Raw genomic sequence first — 18932 nt, forward strand, 5'->3', positions numbered from 1 at the left:
GAGTTTTCGATAAGCGATATGCGTTATGCGCTATGCGCTATGCACTATGCGCTATGCGCTATTTGCATAACGCGATATGCGATTTTCGAGTATATTAATCTTTAATATTAATCTTCTAATCGCATTTTATGTAGTTTTCTTTTATTCAAATTGTTGAGCATCAACCGCCGCTTTAATAAGACAAGTTTAATGCAATTTTTTTACTTGATGTAAACATTTTACTTAACTTATCTACCCGTAGTAGAAACTGCAAGTAGTTTAGTCAAGAATAGGGAGTAAGTAATGCGCAAGTTCGACTTTAGTCTGCACAGGAAGAAGATTTTTCCATCGGTTAAGTATGATATGCCTCAGAGGTTGGCCGCAAACAGCTTGCGACCAACCTCTGAGATGTGGTGAGACCAATGGAGGGTTAAGTCAAAGTAGACACCAAGGTTTTTAACTACCTCGTTATAAGGTAAAGTTACATTGTAAAATTTAATACTAGGAATAGTACCAAAATCATCCAACTACTACAGATGTATAATTTTTTTTATTATGATTACGAGTACATAGTTAAATGTAGTTTTGTATTATAATATAGATATTTAAAAAATAAATAGGTAATTACTATAATTTATGTATTCGATTATTGTAATTGTAACTTAATTTATTAAAAATTTTTCGAAGAATACTTTCTTTATTAAATAATTCATGAGAGGTGCGGTATTGATTTTTAAGATTTGTTTCCCATGACGCATATCCTGTTCAAAAGTGCCATACAAATATTTGTTATATATAGAAGTAAAAGACTGAAATTATCATTTTATTAATTCTCTTTTTATTAACCGTTAAAATGCTACGACTTTGACTCAATGTTACATCAACACATTGATCTGTTTCCAACTTAACAAAGATATAGTTAGTAACTGTTCCAGACAATAAGATCTTACTCTTATAAATTTCTCCCAAAGTCTAATTTATGTAATGGTAAGAGCCACCTGATGAATTCTTAATTTCTGAACCTAGTAACCTGTTATCTATAGTTGTTTACTAGAATGGGTATAAAGGCTTGAATGGATGTTGGTGTCCTGTAACCGCATTTTAATTTTTTTTACAAAAAGTTAGGCATCCATACCCCTAATTAAATAAAAACAAAAAAATGAAATCGTAAAATTACTAAATTTAATATATTTATAGTATAAAGAAGATAGATTCATTGGTTTGTTCCTTTGCATTGTACAGGCTAAGAAACTTCTGAACTGATTTGAATAATTGTTTTACAGTTGTGAAGTTTCTAGTAAGAAAGCCATAATGTCCCTGATCAACAAGGATTCTGGTCTATTCTAAGTGAAAACCCTACTCCAAGAAAAAAATAATGAAAGATGGTATTGATTTATTTATTGAAAATACACCGATGACGACGTATGAAGACAAATATTTGGATAAGAAGAGGAATACTAAAGACATAATTGACTAGAATATAACTAGCTCCACAAAAAATCGTAATTTTAAAAATGATACATTGAAATGAAGAAATCGCGAGATCGCTATTTATTATATTTAAAAGTTTAATTGCTTATCATATTCTTCGTCTCATTAATCCACGTTAGAGCAATTAAACGTCTGAACCCTTATACATTTCGAAATTCAAAATTTGCGCAATGTATACGAACTCGACCAATTAAGCCATTGGCAAGTGATGTAAACAAAGCACAATCATAGAGAATTGCACGGTTGTGATTGGCTGTTGGGATTCTGACAGGTTTCATGCCGCTATATTGGCTTCCAATTATTGGGTCGTGCATTATGGGGCCGTACATTATTTGTACGGCCCGATAATGTACGACCCAATAATGCACGACCCAATAGTTCGTGTACACACTTTTTATTGGACACGGATTATTGGCCCGTACCGATAATGCACGACCCAATAATACACGACCCGATAATTCGTGTACTAAAATTCTTTGTTTGTACACGGATTATTGGGCCGTGCATTATCGTGGCTGTACATATTGCCTCCCAAAAAGCAAATTTGACAGATGCGTTCAAAAACTTTTAGTTTTAGTTAACCAAAAGAAATCCATTTATTAATCATTTTATTTTTAGTGATTTCTGATTAAAAAACTTCATTAAATATATTACAAAATAAAATTCATGTTTAAATCTGCATTTTCAAATAAATGAAACGATGACACAAACCGAACGTTCAAAACGTAAAATATTTTACGAAAACGTCAACTGTCAAAAGTCTTGTTTTTGCGAACACTTGGGAGATCGTTATATTATAAGAAAAAAGTTATTTACCATCGAATAAATGACGAAAGTAGCGGATAACGTTAACCCTAACGTGTACGAGAAAGAATCTGAACGGGAAATAACCTCCGCAGATCATAATGAAGAGATTACAGACGATTTTGACGAGAGGGAAATTTTCGATTTAATTCGCAATATTAATGACCCTGAACATCCTTTAACGCTGGAGGAGCTACGAGTTGTTGAGGAAAAGAATATATCGGTAGATAATAAGAAGAATGAAGTCCTTGTACATTTTACACCTACCATACCTCACTGCAGTATGGCTACATTGATTGGTAAGACAATCTTAATTGCACATTTACTATAAAACAACAACAGTGGTGTTAAACAACAGTGGTAGTGTCCGCTTTAACATCTTAGCACTGCAGGGCCGGCACGAACGTTGTAATACCACGACCACACAGAAGACAGGCGTGAAATGGAATCAATTCCGTGTTTCGTCTAATGAGTGTGGTGCCGGATGCCTAATTTAAGTCCCTTTCTCTACCACCCTTTTCTTATAAGGAGAGGTTGGGAAGGGGAAGTGGATTTGACTGTGGAGGAGATGCATAGGAAGGGGAAATGACCTCTTTATGTGTGTCTCCTCCTCCGTCAATTAGGGTAGGCAACGCATCTGCAATTGCGAATGTTTATGTGCAGCGGTCCATTTCGGTGGATTCAGGCCGCTTGCTCGTTTGCCACCTTACAATATAAAAAAAAACTTTTAGTTGTACATGTCCAAATTCAAATACTCAAATGACAATGTGGGTCTTCGCTATAGGATAATAATTACTATTACCAGCGATCTTGATTTTTCGCTATTAGCTTGTAGGTTATGTCTCTTTTGGCATGTAAACTAAATCGATTTTATCATAAATTCACAGTAGATATGACAAATGGAATATGTATGTAAAATATTGTGTATTAACCACTAGCTGTTCCCATGCAGCTTCATCCGCATGAAATTATGAAAATTTTATTTTATTGTTTACATTTGTCAAATTATCAATAGCCAATGTCAAAATGACATGACATGATGACCTTGTTTCCTTGATGTTGGCAGCAACTTATGGTCTCTTTCCCACATTAGGGTTTGTATCCAAAATATGTACCCCTAAGTTTACATTTCAGGTCTGTCTATCCGAGTGCAGCTACTCCGAGCGTTACCAAGTCGATTTAAAGTGACTGTGGAAGTGTCAGAAGGTACCCATGTCTCGGAACATGCGGTGAACAAACAACTGGCTGACAAAGAGAGAGTTGCAGCCGCGTTAGAGAATAACAACTTAGTACAGATAATAAATCAATGTGTTGCCGCTGGAGCATAGATAAAAAATTACAGAATTTATAATATGCTACCTGTTGCCCGCGATTTTGTCGATGCGATGTTAGGATAAAGTAGCCTATTATGTTCCCGTTTATGTCAGCTATCTTTCAGTGAAAGTCAGATAGAAATAGGTCCAGCTGTTTCCGAGATTACTCGGAACAAACACGGTTTTTGGATAGACTGAATTGTCGCATCAAAGTTGTGCGATGATTTATTCAAATGTGTCGAGATTCTATCTCTGGTTATTCTTAAACTTAATTAAGATAAAATTTGTATAAATAAATATTACGAAAAATCAAAGAAAGTGCTTTTTATTTATTATTTTCTTTATATACAGATTATCAAAGATATGTATTCATTTGGAGTTTGCAGCCTTCGTTTCGTTTTTGATGTCCTCGTAAGATGTTTGGTTCTGAAAAAAAAAACATTTTTTTATTTTTTTTATAACAAGGTGGCAACCGAGCAAGCGGCCACCTCAATCCGCCAAAATGGCGAAGCGACTGCTGCCCATAGACATCCGCAATTGCAGATGCGTTGCCTACCCTTATCCGACGGAAGAGGAGACGCAAATAAAGAGGATATTTCCCCTTCCTATGCATATCCTCCACCGTCAAATCCACTTCCCCTTTCAATCCTCTTCTTGTGAAAAAGGGACTAAAATTAGGCCTCCGGCACCACACTCATCAGACGAAACACGGAATTGCTTCCATTTCACGCCTGTCTTCTGTGTGGTCGTGGTATTACTGGGGGCGTGCCGGCCCTGTAGTGCTAAGATGTTAAAGCGGGCACTACCACTGTAAACGTAATTTGCAACACTAACGCCAATATGGAGATACTAGCGCCGTGAATTATTTTGGCGGGAAATTAGTGAATGTGTGAAAAAATCGTATTATAACTGTTGTTCGATGATATCGCTCGCGTTAAATGAAATAATATAGTATAAATAAAGCTTAGTTACATAGTGATAATATAGCTTTTTAATTGTTTAAGAATTTTTTTAATCAGTCGAGTTTTTAGGTTATTTCAATACATACGGAAATTCAAAACTATAATATACAAAATAAATCTTACCTCTTAATAATATTAGTATACATAATTAAAAAATTTCGCAATAACATAACCTATATCTGGGTTAGTAAAAGAATTATCAAAATCGCTTGCATAGTTTTGGAGAGACATCACAAACTAATTAAGAAATTAAATCTAAATGTAAGATTATTTAAAGAATTGTTAACGTATTAAATTCAGAATTAATATTAGTTTAATGAAAATAAAGAGTAAATGGTTTTGAATAGTTTTTTACCTCCCACATATCATCATCCCAGTCTGGGAACAACTTTTTGAATACCGCAGGCTCTTTGCCTTGACGCACAGAGACCACGATAGCTGAATCCACAGTCCTGTCTAGGCCATCGTCAGATATGTATTCCTGGTAAAAAAAATAAGACAAGTAAAGGAAATTAAAAAAAAACATTAAGGGCATGTTCCACCAAATTGTAAATTGTCTGATAACAATCCAACATGTAAAATATGTGATGAAAATATCGTTTTGTTCCCTTATGACAGTGACGTTTTTAAGCTATCTGAGTTTCTATCAGCCAGTGGTGGGATAGACCCTAAAATATTGAACGCTTTTTCTATTGTGAGTTTTAAATGTTAAGGCCCTGTCCCACCGTCCCACCAAAAATGACGTCACTATCATAAGGTTACAACATCCGTTAATTCAATCACATATTTTACATTATACATTTGATTGTTTTGACAATTTACAATTTGGTGGGACATGCCCTGAAGGTTAAATTTTAAAATGTTGTCAAATGTGAGTATTTGAGGTTATAGTTATGTGAGAAAAAATGTTTTTATAATAGTTTAGCATATTATAAAAAGTATAGTGTACCAGATTAAGGGTAAGATTATTTATATGTAGTTAATTTTTATGTTCTTATCAAATGAATAATGATAATAATTTGCATATGGCAACATAGATTGACATTGAGCACTCTCAACGGCACTGATCTGTATAAATGGATAGGCGATTGCTTGGAAATGACACATTGAATAACTTTTCTTGATATTATCAGCCTTTTTTTCTTATTATGTACAGTTTCCGTTTAACATTCGACTTATTTCTGTTTTAATTATATTTATGGTATTTATTTGAATAGCATTATAAAATTATTTGTTTATGGTGTTAATATTACCTCAATAATGCTATCCTTTGCCATTCTCACTCTTTCTGGAATATTCTTACCCTTCCAGAAGTAAAGCTCTTCCCCTGTATCTAAGATGTAAACTCCATCGTCAGATAAATCCTGAAAAAATAACCTCAATTGACATCCTTTTTGGAAACGAAACGATGCGTATGGGCAAAACTGAGAACTTTAGTTAAACTGGCAATTAAAATTTTAGTTACATTAGTTTTAACTGTACATAGTTTGACATTTCAGATAAAATGTAAGGTGAGTTGCGTACTTTAGGATCGTAATGTCCCATCTATTGTTGTGAGCTGTTGCTCGCGACTTTACCCGCGTGCAATTTAATAATAACAAAAAATATAGCCTATGTTACTGAGTGATAACGTAACTTTTTAATGGTGAAAGAATTTTTGAAATCGGCCCAGTAGTTGTTGAGTTATTTCAATACATGCAAAAATACAAATCTATCCTCTTTATAATATTAGTACAAGTAAGGGTAATACGTAATACGTGTTTAATCTAACCTGTTGCGTGAACTCCGGTGGCAATTCCTCGAAGTCAATCTTGCCTGTCAGGCTGACAGTGACAGCTGTCAGACTCGACGGAGTGGTGACACGTCGGTTAAGTGTCAGCTTCCATCCTGATGTATCCTCTTTTTCTTCTGGTGCACCGCCTTTATAACATTTGCAATGAAATAAGTATACAACCATATTAATTTCTATGGAATAAGCCCATTTCCCTACGCCTGCATTATATTATATGTAAAATAAATACACTATAGTATTATACAGTGGTAAAGCCCTGGAGCGTTGGTGGCTCAGTGGTTTGAACACTTGACTTGTAATCTACAGGTCTTGGGTTCGAATCCCGCTGTACCAATGTGATTTTCGATTTTTCAAATTTTCATACATAATTTAGCCGACGTTCTTACTGTGAAGGAAAACATCGTGATGCCTGCACATATCAGAGAAGAAATTCAAAGATATGTGTGAAGTCAACCAACCCGCAGTGGGCCAGCGTGGTTGACTATGGCCTAGTCACCCCGTATTAGGGTAGGCTCCAAGCCTCTCGGTGGGGATGTATAGTGAGCTGGTGATGATGAAAACCCTTTAACATGTTCGCACTGTACGCTCGCCAGCAATACCACGACCACACAGAAGACAGGCGTGAAGTAGGAGCAATTCCGCGTACACTCTGATGAGTGTGCCGGAGGAATAATTTGTGTTCCTTTCCTTTCCTATCTTTCTCTTATAAGAAAAGAATGAGAGGGTTACCTAAAAATTCCCAGAAATCATCAGTTTCCTCTCCCTGTTCCAGAACAATCAGTTCTTTTTCTTCTCCGAGAACCTTTTGCACGAAATTATTTGCCGCTTCTAGTTCCGTTTCTTGGGATTCCTGAAATTCAGTATCTACAATAGGTTTAAATAAATAAAAAGCCAAATATCCAAATGGCCGCCAAGTATTAGCAGCACATAACCCCTGTTCCACTTACGCTGTCACGGATCCGGTATTAAACAATGTCTACTAGCTGTTGCTCACGACTTCGCCCGCGTCAAATTAAAAAATATTACTCAGTGATAGCGCAGCTTTTTAATGGTGAAAGAATTTTTGATGTTGCTCTGGTTTTTGTGTTATTTCAATACATACAAAAATACAAATCATTCTTCTTTATAGTAGTATAGATTTACTAGTTTACCTTGCCATGCCACACGTATATCTTCTCCAGTGTTTCCATAACAAATACATCATCATCTTCTAGAACATCAGCTGTTTCCGGCACTTGCACTGTTCTCATGTCCACTTCTAATTCTGTACCTTCCACCTGGAACATTTTACACCTTTATAGGCTAGCTTTCGCCCGCGAGTCCATCCGCGTGGAATTAAAAGAAACATAACGTAGCCTCTACATGTATGACAATTATCGAGTTCCGTTATGGATGTTTGTTTGTATCCTAAACTGCTAAATCTAAAACATAGGCTACTTACTTTTGTTTTTTTTTTTAATTATACGTGGACGAAGTCACGGGTGAAAGCTAATTAATTGTATTTCTATTATCAGTTCACACTTGTAAATAAATGAACAGGTAATAAAAGTGGTATTCTGTGCTTGTGCTTGCTTGATTTCCGCCATATTGGCGCCGATACGGCCTAATAATAGTGAGAAACCTGATTTAACATCAATAGGTGCGTTTAAGTCGAAACGAAGCAATAATGTCACTTGCGAGCAATTTCCTATCTATTTAAACAGATCTGTGGTTATAATCTTTATCAACGTCAAACTTCAAAATGGCGGAAATCAAATAGGCACAAAATACCACAGCTTATACCCTATCGATGTATGGAGAAAATTGTTAATGTTCTGTTCACATTATGCCAGTACTGTTGCATAGTAATCAAACCGTACTGTCATGATATAGTCGCTAACTGGCGCCAGTGATCTACACTCCATGGGAAGTTAGATTAATTTTCTTACTAAATTTAACTAACATATTTGACAAGTATGTTTTATTTCTCTCTTTCCAGAGAGAGTGAAAGAGATAGCTACTGTTACTCACCCTAAATAATCTGACACCATCTTCTTCGTAAGATTTTTTTGAATTCTGTGGATTATATTCTTCATCCTTACTACCATATAAAATAGCAAGACTTCCTGCAAACAAATAAAAATCAATAACTACATATAAATATGTACTTTCCGTTGTCTGTACATCTTAAAGAATTAAATAATAATTAGTTATTTCTCGCGACTTCGTCCAATAATAATAGTAGCTTATGTTACTGATAACGTAGCTTTTAGGTGAAAATATTAAAATCGGCTCAGTAGTTTTTGAGTTCAATACATACAAAACAAGTCTTTTTTCTTTATAATATTAGTATAGATAATCTTTTTACCTTTAAATATGGCCAAGAAATGCTTAGGTTCTTTCCCGTGCGGTACTTTTACTACATTAACATTGGCTTCTTCTTCTATATCTATTTGTGCAGCCATTTCTATACCCGCAGCTTTATCTGAAGGGTCTGCATTCGCTCCCTAAAAATATATTGTTTTGTTAAAAATTAGAACAAATATTTTACAAACTGCAGGAATCGTAAAACACTTATTTAAACATAATTTCTTGCAAATTAGTATAAAAGAGAAAAATCATGGTTTAATTGGTATTTTATCAATCTAAAATTAAAGTTTTAATTGATTATCTAGTAAGTAAGGCGCCTGCAAAAAAATAATAGCAAAAATGTATGTTTAAGCATTGCCAATAAAATATTCTGACATTAAACATTATTTCTAAATTTGATAAATTTACTTACAATCCAAACGTAAACTACATAAGCATCATCACCGTTATCATCGTACTGATACTTCACTACATACACATCGCTATCGTACAACACCGGCTTCTCTGTTATCTGTTCAGTTATGTCTTCTTCACCAGATATGCTGCAAAAGTATTTTACATACAAAGAGACAATAATCAATAGTTAGAGTATTAAAAGCAAGGTCTAGAGGTACGCCCAGGGTCTAATTCAAGTACTTAACACACCAATTAATTATTTAAAAGCATTACTGGCACCCTGGGCGAGATATCATCATCAACTGGCCCTTATCCCTTACGGAGGGTCGGCACAGTATGTGCTCTTCCATACGTTATCAGTCATATCTGAATCCACTCCTTTCTTAAACACATCCTCTTTCACACAATCCATCCATACTTTTTTCTGTCTTCCTTTTCCTTTGCAGCCATCCACATTCATTCTTAACACTTTCTGGTTAACGCTAACTTTTTGCTTCTCAATTTCTCCACCACTGGCGCTACTTTCAAACTTCCTCTGTACACATTCTATCGAGATATTTACATACGCCCCTTTATACTTAGCGTCTTGGGTGGTTGCCCCTTCGCTGCCGTAACCCAGCTTTTGACTTACCGAATGATACTGTAAGTTCCTTCACCACTATCAGGCATATATCCCCTCGCTGATGCACTCTTTCCTATCAGTTTACCAACAGCAGTAGACTCCTCAGCGTCTCCAGAGAAATAGCCTGCATCTATATTAAAGAATAATCTATATCTATCTTTTTTTTTTATAACAAAAGGTGGCAAACGAGCAAGCGGCCACTTGAATCCGCCAAAATGTCGAAGCGACCGCTGCCCATAGACATCCGCAATTGCAGATGCGTTGCCTACCCTTATACGACGGAGGAGGAGTCGCACATAAAGAGGATATTTCCCCTTCCTATGCATCTCCTCCACCGTCAAATCCACTTTCCCTTCCCATCCTCTCCTTATAAGAAAAGGGTGATAAAGAGAAAGGGACTTAAATTAGGACTCCGGCACCACACTCATCAGACGAAACACGGAATTGCTTCCATTTGACGCCTGTCTTCTGTGTGGTCGTGGTATTACTGGGGGCGTGCCCTGCAGTGCTAAGATGTTAAAGCGGGCACTACCACTGTGAGATCTATCTTACTAGTATTATAAATGCGAAAGTTTAGATGGATGTTTGTTAGAGTTTGTAGCCTAAACGGCTGAAGGGATCTTGATAAAATTTGGCATAGATGTAGAGGATAGTCTGGAAGAACAGATATGTTACTTTTTATCCCAGGACAAGTTACGGTTCCTGTGGGATTAATTAATTTAGTTTTATAATGTTTACTCGATCATTCTGCAAGTTCAACATATCTTATTGAAATTTGGCACAGATATAAAACAAAGTCTGGAGTACACATGGGGTAAGGTTCATCCCCGAGAAATGTCCGGTTCCCGGGATACGTAGCTTTTTGTTATTTTTATAGTTCGTATGTTTTCTAATACCACGCGGACGAAGTCGCGGACAACAGCTAGTAAAACGTAAATACAATTAAGCTGTCAGTACATTATCCATCTCTTTCTAATATATCAAATTACGGTCTCAGTCATACATCGAGTCAACCTTTCTCTTTCTAATATAAAATCGTATAACTATCACGCTCTTACCTGAATCGGAGACCATACGTGAGTTTGTAGTGCCAACAGTCTCCCAGTTATGGAAGTACTGTTTGAAAGTACAGCTCTCATTGCCTTCTGCTACCCTGGTAACGTGGACCTGAATAAAAAGTAAATAGAATTATCTAGTTAATTTACATAGATATATATATGACGAGCTGTTGTCCGCGTGGTATTAGAAAACATACGAACTATATAAATTACAAAAAGCTACGTATCCCTCGGGACCCGGACATTTCTCGGGGATGAAGCTTATCCCGTGTGTACTTCAGACTATGCTCTAAACCTGTGCCAAATTTCATGGAGATCCGTTCAGCCGTTTAGGCTACAAACGCTAACAAACATCTATCTATCCATCCATCCATCCATCCATCCATCCATCCATCCATCTAAACTTTCGCATTTATAATATTAGTAAGATAAAAGAAAAATTTTTTTCACTGGTAACTTCTTTAAAAGGTACTACATCAGTTGTGAATTTTAGTGTCTTTTCGTATTACGACACTAGCTGTTCCCATGCGGCTTCACCCGCATGAAATTATAAAAAGTTTATTTTATTGCTTACATTTGTCAAATTATCAATAACAAATGTCAAGATGACATGACATGATGACAACCTTGCTTCCTTGATGTTGGCAGCAACTTATGGTCTCTTTCCCACATTAGGGTTTTTATCCAAAATATTTACCTCCTAAGTTTAATAGCGTGAAAATATATAGCCTAAAGCGTGACGTAAGTGTAGGGCTTTTATTAAAAAAAATAATTATCCAAAAGTAAGTATAGTAAGAAGTAAAAATTTAAAATAACATACCCAAGAAGGATATTCCTTCATATCCAGGTATTTCTGTGCTATATCGTTATAGTTCTTCTTTATATCCTCGTCTAGTTCTTTACCTAGCCAGATGTAGACTCCAGAGCAAGGTGTGTCTAGAATATAGACCTCCTAGGAAGGAGACGGATAATTAAAAGCCTTTCATAGTGTAGAAGCCTGGTCTTTTTAGGTATTATACACAACCGTCACCCCGCTCTGTCTCCACATGACAACGGATGAAAAAGTTTCATCCGTAAAGTTTTACAGAGATTTTTTTACCCCATGGGAGTAGGACAAGATAGGTACACGATAGTTTTTCGATCGAATCTACTTACGCCAGAAGACAATTGCCTCTGCTTGTAAGGCTTGCTTAGTGATACCAAATCTAGTTCATCTTCTCCAGTCAGAACTCGGTAGAGGTAGACAGCTGTCATATCTTCTCTGGTGTAAGTCTAGAAGATAAAGATCTCGGTTAAAAAAAATTATTTCAAATTTCTCACAGATGGCACACGCAATTCCGGCAACATTCGTAACGAGAAGGTTACCATGGTAACAATCATTTTGTCTGTCAAAGTGGCTACCTGAATCCACCTAAATAGCGAAACTACCGCTGCCCATAATTCGCAATTGCTGATGCGTTGCCTACCCTTCATTGACAGAGGAGACGCACATAAAGAGGACATTTCCTCTTCCTATGTGTCTCCGCCACCGTCAAGTATTTCCCTTCCCATCTTTTCCTCTTAAGATAATAGTTTAAAGGAAAAGGGGCTGAAATCAGACCTCCGGCACGACACTCATCAGACTATACACGGAATTGCTTCCACTTCACGCCTGTCTGTGTGGTCGTAGTATTGGGGGCGAGATGCGTGCGAAGATGTTAAAGAGGGCTCTGTTATCTAATAAGGAAATACCTGGGCTGTAGTTTCCGCTTCCACCAGATCATCTTTAGAACCAGATCCTAAAGCTTCATAGAACAATGCAATATCCTCGTCTGATGAGAAATCATCTAGGAAAGAAATCAAACAATAAGACTGCGAAAAGAAACAAGTACGTTGCCTATATTAAGAGTGTGGGCACATCTTTGACTGAACTATCGCACGACTGTTGATTGTCTATTGTTTCGCAGCCTCCAACTGTTTAGTTACACAACTATAGTTTGTCTAAATAAGATAGATTAGTTTGATAAATGACGCATTTGAAGTATCGAATTAAATTTGTATGAAGGCAAATGTCGTACTTAATAGACAGGTATCGTGGTGAAACAAACACGCGGCAATTTTGAACTATCGATGTTCGGTTTAAATAATTATCGAAATCAAATAAAGTTAAATATTTTCTTATTAACTAATTTAGAGGACAATTCTAGTATTGTTTATAGTGTAGAGAATTTAGCGATGACAGAAATATTAGCGAAATCCAATTCGATTACGTACGGCTGTAGTAGTAATAAACATTTATTTACTCTCATTATTTGTATTAGTTCTGCAGGGTATTATTTATTTGAATAAACAGTGTTTTTTTTAATTTATAAGTTATATATTCTTAGATAACTTATTTAATTGATACTGTCGCTTTTAACTCAGAGCAATACTTCTCGTCAAGACTCAAGTTACGCGCCAATCTATCCATACTTCTAGTGACATTGACAGCTGTCAATTGTCACAACAATTGACATGAATTGTCAAACTAATCTATCTTATTTAGACAAACTACAGTGTACATATAAGATTATAGGAATCAAAGCGATAGTTCAGTCAAAGTTGTGCTCTAACTGTGGCTTCTGTTCCAAGTAACTCACCAATAATTTCAATGGTAGCTCTTCCATTATGGTAATCATCACGTAAAGTGTTCGCAACGCTGATTATCTTCCGTCTCTGAGTTGCTTTAGCACCTTCAGGCATTAATACGAAGATGTCATGATCCACTTCCAATATGAAACAGTGGTCTTTTGACAAAGATGTTGATTCTGCTGGTACCTGAATGGTTTTTTTTCATTGGTTTATATCCTATGTTATTCACTGATAACGTAGCTTTTTAATGGTGAAAGATTTTTTGAAAATACCCCAGTAGTTTTTGAGTTATTTCAATATATACGAAAATATAAATCTTTTCTCTTTATAATATTCACGATAAGTATTAGCTTTGGCCCAGGACTACTGCTGCGTGAAATAAAAAAACAAATGAAGTAGCCTATGTGTTCTTCCAGACTATGCTCTAAGTCTATGCCAAATTTCATTGAGATCCGTTTAGCAGTTTAGGCTACAAATTCAAAAATCCATTTAAACTTTCGCATTTATAATATCAGTAAGAAGTAAGATAAGTAGATGCTTGTTAGAGTTTGCCGCTAACACTGTTCAAAGAATCTCGATAAAATTTGACCGACGTAGAGGATAGCTTGGATTATCGCAGACTACTTTGATCCCAAAAATAGTTAAGTTCTCGTGGGATATTAATGTTATTATTTCATGTTTACTCGATATTTCTTTACTAGTTTCCACTTTAGAAAGATAAATTTATTTATTCTTTTACTTAGCTATCGCCCATAACTCCGTTCGCGCTTGAGTTAAAAAAAAAAACAAAACTGAGTAGCCTATGTGTTCTTCCAGATTATTTTCTACATCCATGCGAAATTTTATCGAAATCCGTTCAACCGTTTAGGCTACAAACTCTAACAAACATCCATCCATCTAAACTTTCACAATTATATTAGTAAGATTGAAAAAAATACCTCTTCAATCCTCATGTTGTCACATCCAGAGAGCCTCAACAGCCTTTTTTCTGCTCCCGCGTTTGTCTCCACATTGTTAAAACCGGATTCATTACCTCCTTCCAAATAACGGATAGCTACAATAGGTTGGATTAAAAATTAAAAAAAGGAATTTTGTTTAATAATCGATTTTATTAACTGTTGCTCGTGACTTCGCCCGCGTGATATTAAAAAGTTAAAAAGACATATTTTCAGTCCCAATTTTAGTCCCTTTCCCGTTCTAAACTTTAAGAAAAGGGTAGGATAGGAACGTGGATTTAACAGTGGAGACGCATAGGAAGGGGAAACATCCTCTTTATTTGCGTCTCCTCCGTCAATGAAGGGTAGGCAACGCATCTGCAATTGCGGATGTCTATGGCACAGGTACTTCACCATTCCAGCGGATTCAAGTGGCCACTTGTTCGTTTGCCTCCTTATTGTGTAAAAAAAAATAGGCTATGTTACTCACTGATTGTCGATTGTTTTGCAGCCTTCAACTGTTTAGTTGGACAAAAAAGCTCTTACGAATCGAAGCTTAGTTACTCTTAAAGCTTATCTTATCAAGGTCCTGACCTGGTTGAAAGTATCCTAGGAATTGACTGGACTCGTGACCCTGAACCTCCCGGTGGTGTACGGCTTTACCTCCCAGCATGTCGTCTAATGTGACCGTCCATATTGCGGCGGAACCCTTCTTGTCCTGTGTAGTTTGGCTGCCGAGCCAGAAGTGGGCATTATAGGATAGCGTGTCTTCGCCCGTTGTCTGAAATTGATTACACAATAAATGTTATACCATTATATATTATATACATTTTAAACAGTGGTAGTGCCCGCTTTAACATCTTAGCACTGCAGGGCTGGCACGCCCGGTGTAATACCACGACCACACAGAAGACAGGCGTGAAATGGCAATTCCGTGTTCCGTCTTATGAGTGTGGTGCCGGAGGCCTAATTTAAGTCCCTTTCTCTTTATCACCCTTTTCTTATAAGTAGAGGATGGGAAGGGGAAGTGGATTTGACGGTGGAGGAGATGCATAGAAAGGGGAAATATCCTCTTTATGTGCGTCTCCTCCGTCGTATAAGGGTAGGCAACGCATCTGCAATTGCGGATGTCTATGGGCAGCGGTCGCTTCGCCATTTTGGCGGATTCAAGTGGCCGCTTGCTCATTTGCCACCTTATGTTATAAAAAAAAATGTATTTTTTAATCTGTGCGAAGTCGGGAGAAAAATATATCACAAAGATATTTAAAAATTATATAGAGAATATAGTCCACACTTCTCTTGAAACATCTTATAGTTTGTCTAAATAAGATAGATTAGTTTGATAAATGACACATGAAGTATCGAATTCGATTTGTATGAAGGCAAATGCCGTACTTAATAGACAGGTATTGTGACGAAACACGCAGCGAACAATTACGAACTATCGATATTCGGTTTAAATAATTATCGAACTTAACTAAAATTGTTATTTTCTTATTAACTAATTTATAGGACAATTCTAGTATTGATTACAGTGTAGAGAATTTAGCGATGACAGAAATAATAGCAAAATCAAATTCGATTACGTACGGCTGTAGTAGTAAACATTTATTTACTCTCATTATTTGTAATGGTCATTATTAATTTGAGTAAAGTGTTTTTTTTAATTCGTAAGTTATAACTATAAATCTATCGATTTCAACTTCTATAAGAATAAAAATCGAAAATCGATAAGATTCATGACTGAATTTACACAACCCATCCCTACTGAATTTCAAAAGAATTGTCAAACTAATTTCAATTATGTAGACACTATACTAATTCTTACTTAGTTACTTAATGTAACTTACCTTTAAAATAATGTATGAATCACCATTGAAGAATTTTCCATACATTTTCTTCTCGACTGGCACAGGTTCGAATTGCTGGAACACAGAGAACAGTAAGAGCATGCTACCACCTTTGACTCAACCATCGCACGACTTAGTTTCGCTTTGATTCCTATGACCTTATATGGAGGTACACTACTCGATTAGTTATGCAAAACAGTTGACTGTGTAACAATCGACAATCACAACAGTCGTGCGATACTTTAGTCAAAGATAAAATGTAATTTTTTGATTGAGAATTTCTTGCCAGTGTTGTGTGGATAAACCTGACTTGTAGATTATTAGGTACTGGCTTTCGTTCGCGAATGTATTTGCGTAGAATTAAAAAAGGAGCCTATGTGTTCTTCCAGACTGTCCTCTACATCTATACCAAATTTCATTGAAATCCGTTCAGCCGTTTAGGCTACAAACTTTAACAAACATCCATCTAAACTTCACATCATACTAATATTATAAATGCGAAAGTTTAGATGGATGTTTGTTAGAGTTTGTAGCCTAAACTGCTGAACGGATTTCGATGAAATTTGGTATAGATGTAGAGGACAGTCTGGAAGAACACATAAGCTACCAGTTTTGTTTTTTAATTCCACGCGGACGGAGACGCGGGCGAAATCTAGTTTATAATATTAGTAAGATTAGCGAACACTATTCTGCGTCCTGTCATTAATGTGCAGATTGTATTCAATTTTCCTCCATAATAAAACAGATATTTCAATAATTTCTTTATAGAAATCTATATCTATACTATTATAATAAAGCGTAAACACACACTTCTTTGTTGCCTAAGATGTCAGCAATTACACCATATTTTTGAATAACTATTTGTTTAATAAAAAGCCCCAAGTTTACGTCACGCTTTAGGCTATGTATTTTAACGCCATTAAACTTAGGCGGTAAATATTTTGGATTAAAACCCTAATGTGGGAAAGAGACCATAAGTTGCTGCCAACATCAAGGAAGCAAGGTTGTCATCATGTCATGTCATTTTGACATTTGCAATTGATAATATAATACATGTATACAATAAAGTAAGTTTTTTTTATAATTTCATGCGGATGAAGCCGCACGGGAACAGCTAGTACTTAAAAAAACTAACCTCAATAGTCCACACTTCAATACCAGGCCCATTGCCCGCTTCAGCAAATGCAGGATGATCCATTTTATAATAATAAAATTAAAATTAAATAAAAATGGAAGAAAATAACGCACAGCTCGAAATATGACTAAACACAAGCGGGTAAGTTATCAACATGAATCATATCTTATCAGGTAAATAAGATAAGGGAAAAAACTCAATAACTATTGATCGTACAGAATATCTTTTAGAGATATAATTCTACTAGCTTTTACTCGTGACTCCGTTCGCGTGGAATTAAAAAGAAAAGTGAGTATATGTTCCAGACTACCCTCTACATCTGTACCAAATTTCATCGAAATCCGTTCACCAGTTTAGGCTACAAACTCTTACAAACATCCATCTAAACTTTCGCATTAGTTATATTCTTGTATGTATTGAAATAACTCAAAAATTACTGGGAAGTTTTTAAAAATTCTTTCACCATAAGAAAGGTAATTTATGTGTGCGTAACATAGGCTCCACTTGCCCTTATCCCTTATGGAGGGTAGGCACAGTATGTGCTGCTCCATACATCTCTATCAGCCATATCTGTATCCACTCCTTTCTTAAGCATATCCTCTTTCACACACTCCATCCATACTTTCTTCGGTCTTCCTCTTCCTTTGTAGCCCACATTCAAACTTAACACTTTCTGGTTTATGTCCCCATCATTTCGTAACATAGGCTATATTTGTTTATTACTATGTTCAGGAACTATTAATAAAAAGCGTATTTCTAAACTCCGGCATTAAAAAATCATCTATTGTAATAGTATAAAGAAGAAAGATTTGTATTTATGTATTTATGTATGTATTCGATTAAAAAAAAAACTACTTCGGTGTCAAAAAATTTTTCACCATTAGAAAGGTAATTTATCAGTGAGTAACATATGATTTTTTATTGTATTTTAATATCACGCGGACGAAGTCATGGACATCAGATAGTTAGTAATAAATTGTCATATTCAAATAAAACAAATTATAATCAAATTAAAATTAGGTTTACTGGGAAAGTATATTGATGGATCTACAGATACCTAGAATAATGATAATAGTGTAATAAAATGTAATAATAAAATATGATATGAGAAATACATTAATATCGTAAGTTAGTAAAATAAATACGTCACGTATTTTTTTATAACAAAAGGTGGCAAACGAGCAAGCGGCCACCTGAATCCGCCAAAATGGCGAAGGGACCGCTGCCCATAGACATCCGCAATTGCAGATGCGTTGCCTACCCTTATTGACGGAGGAGGAGACGCACATAAAGAGGACATTTCCCCTTCCTGTGAATCTCCTCCACCGTCAAATCCACTTTTTCCTCTTAAGAAAAGGGTGGAAAGGAAAAGGGACTTAAATTAGGCCTCCGGCGCCACACTCATCAGACGAAACACGGAATTGCTTCCATTTCACGCCTGTTTTCTGTGTGGTCGTGGTATTACACCGGGCGTGCCGGCCCTGCAGTGCTAAGATGTTAAAGCGGACACTAAACTATACTATCGTGCTGTTTACTATCGCTTTGATTCCTTTTATCTTATTGGACACACTACTTAATGTTTAGTTGTGCTATAGTTTGTCTAAATAAGATAGATTAGTTTGATAAATGACACATA

The 18932-nt window shown here is 35.9% G+C and overlaps 2 protein-coding genes across 2 annotated transcripts; one reads left to right on the forward strand and one right to left on the reverse strand.

Annotated features, from left to right (window-relative positions):
* The first annotated feature begins 2215 nt into the window (after positions 1-2215).
* Positions 2216-3610, forward strand: LOC106108493 (MIP18 family protein CG7949). The gene is made up of 2 exons (XM_013289705.1): positions 2216-2573; positions 3409-3610. The coding sequence occupies exons 1-2, from the start codon at positions 2297-2299 to the stop codon at positions 3600-3602; spliced, it is 471 nt and encodes a 156-aa protein (XP_013145159.1). The 5' UTR covers positions 2216-2296; the 3' UTR covers positions 3603-3610.
* A 284-nt stretch (positions 3611-3894) lies between these two features.
* Positions 3895-17423, reverse strand: LOC106108575 (gelsolin-like). Its single transcript, XM_013289833.1, has 19 exons — positions 17297-17423; positions 16162-16236; positions 14906-15092; positions 14315-14430; positions 13385-13562; positions 12498-12592; positions 11922-12038; positions 11587-11718; positions 10767-10875; positions 9718-9838; positions 9103-9232; positions 8689-8827; positions 8352-8446; positions 7493-7618; positions 7071-7191; positions 6321-6469; positions 5803-5913; positions 4905-5030; positions 3895-4013 (listed from the first exon to the last, which is right to left on the reverse strand). Exons 1-19 carry the CDS (start codon positions 17357-17359, stop codon positions 3957-3959), a joined length of 2247 nt encoding a protein of 748 aa, XP_013145287.1. The 5' UTR covers positions 17360-17423; the 3' UTR covers positions 3895-3956.
* Between the last annotated feature and the right edge of the window lie 1509 nt (positions 17424-18932).

The sequence above is a fragment of the Papilio polytes genome, unplaced genomic scaffold, assembly GCF_000836215.1.
Source record: "Papilio polytes unplaced genomic scaffold, Ppol_1.0 DF824492.1, whole genome shotgun sequence".
In the NCBI taxonomy this organism is placed as follows: Eukaryota; Metazoa; Arthropoda; class Insecta; order Lepidoptera; family Papilionidae; genus Papilio; species Papilio polytes.

What these genes read in the sequence shown, in the direction of transcription:
- LOC106108493 (XM_013289705.1), top strand. Translation starts at nt 2,297, where the DNA reads ATGACGAAAGTAGCGGATAACGTTAACCCTAACGTGTACGAGAAAGAA. An exon ending in CAGTATGGCTACATTGATTG is followed by an intron (nt 2,574 to 3,408) that starts GTAAGACAATCT and finishes TTTACATTTCAG; the next exon opens with GTCTGTCTATCCGAGTGCAG.
- LOC106108575 (XM_013289833.1), bottom strand. Translation starts at nt 17,359, where the DNA reads ATGGATCATCCTGCATTTGCTGAAGCGGGCAATGGGCCTGGTATTGAA. An exon ending in TTGAAGTGTGGACTATTGAG is followed by an intron (nt 16,237 to 17,296) that starts GTTAGTTTTTTT and finishes TCTGTGTTCCAG; the next exon opens with CAATTCGAACCTGTGCCAGT. An exon ending in ACAACATGAGGATTGAAGAG is followed by an intron (nt 13,563 to 14,314) that starts GTATTTTTTTCA and finishes AAAACCATTCAG; the next exon opens with GTACCAGCAGAATCAACATC.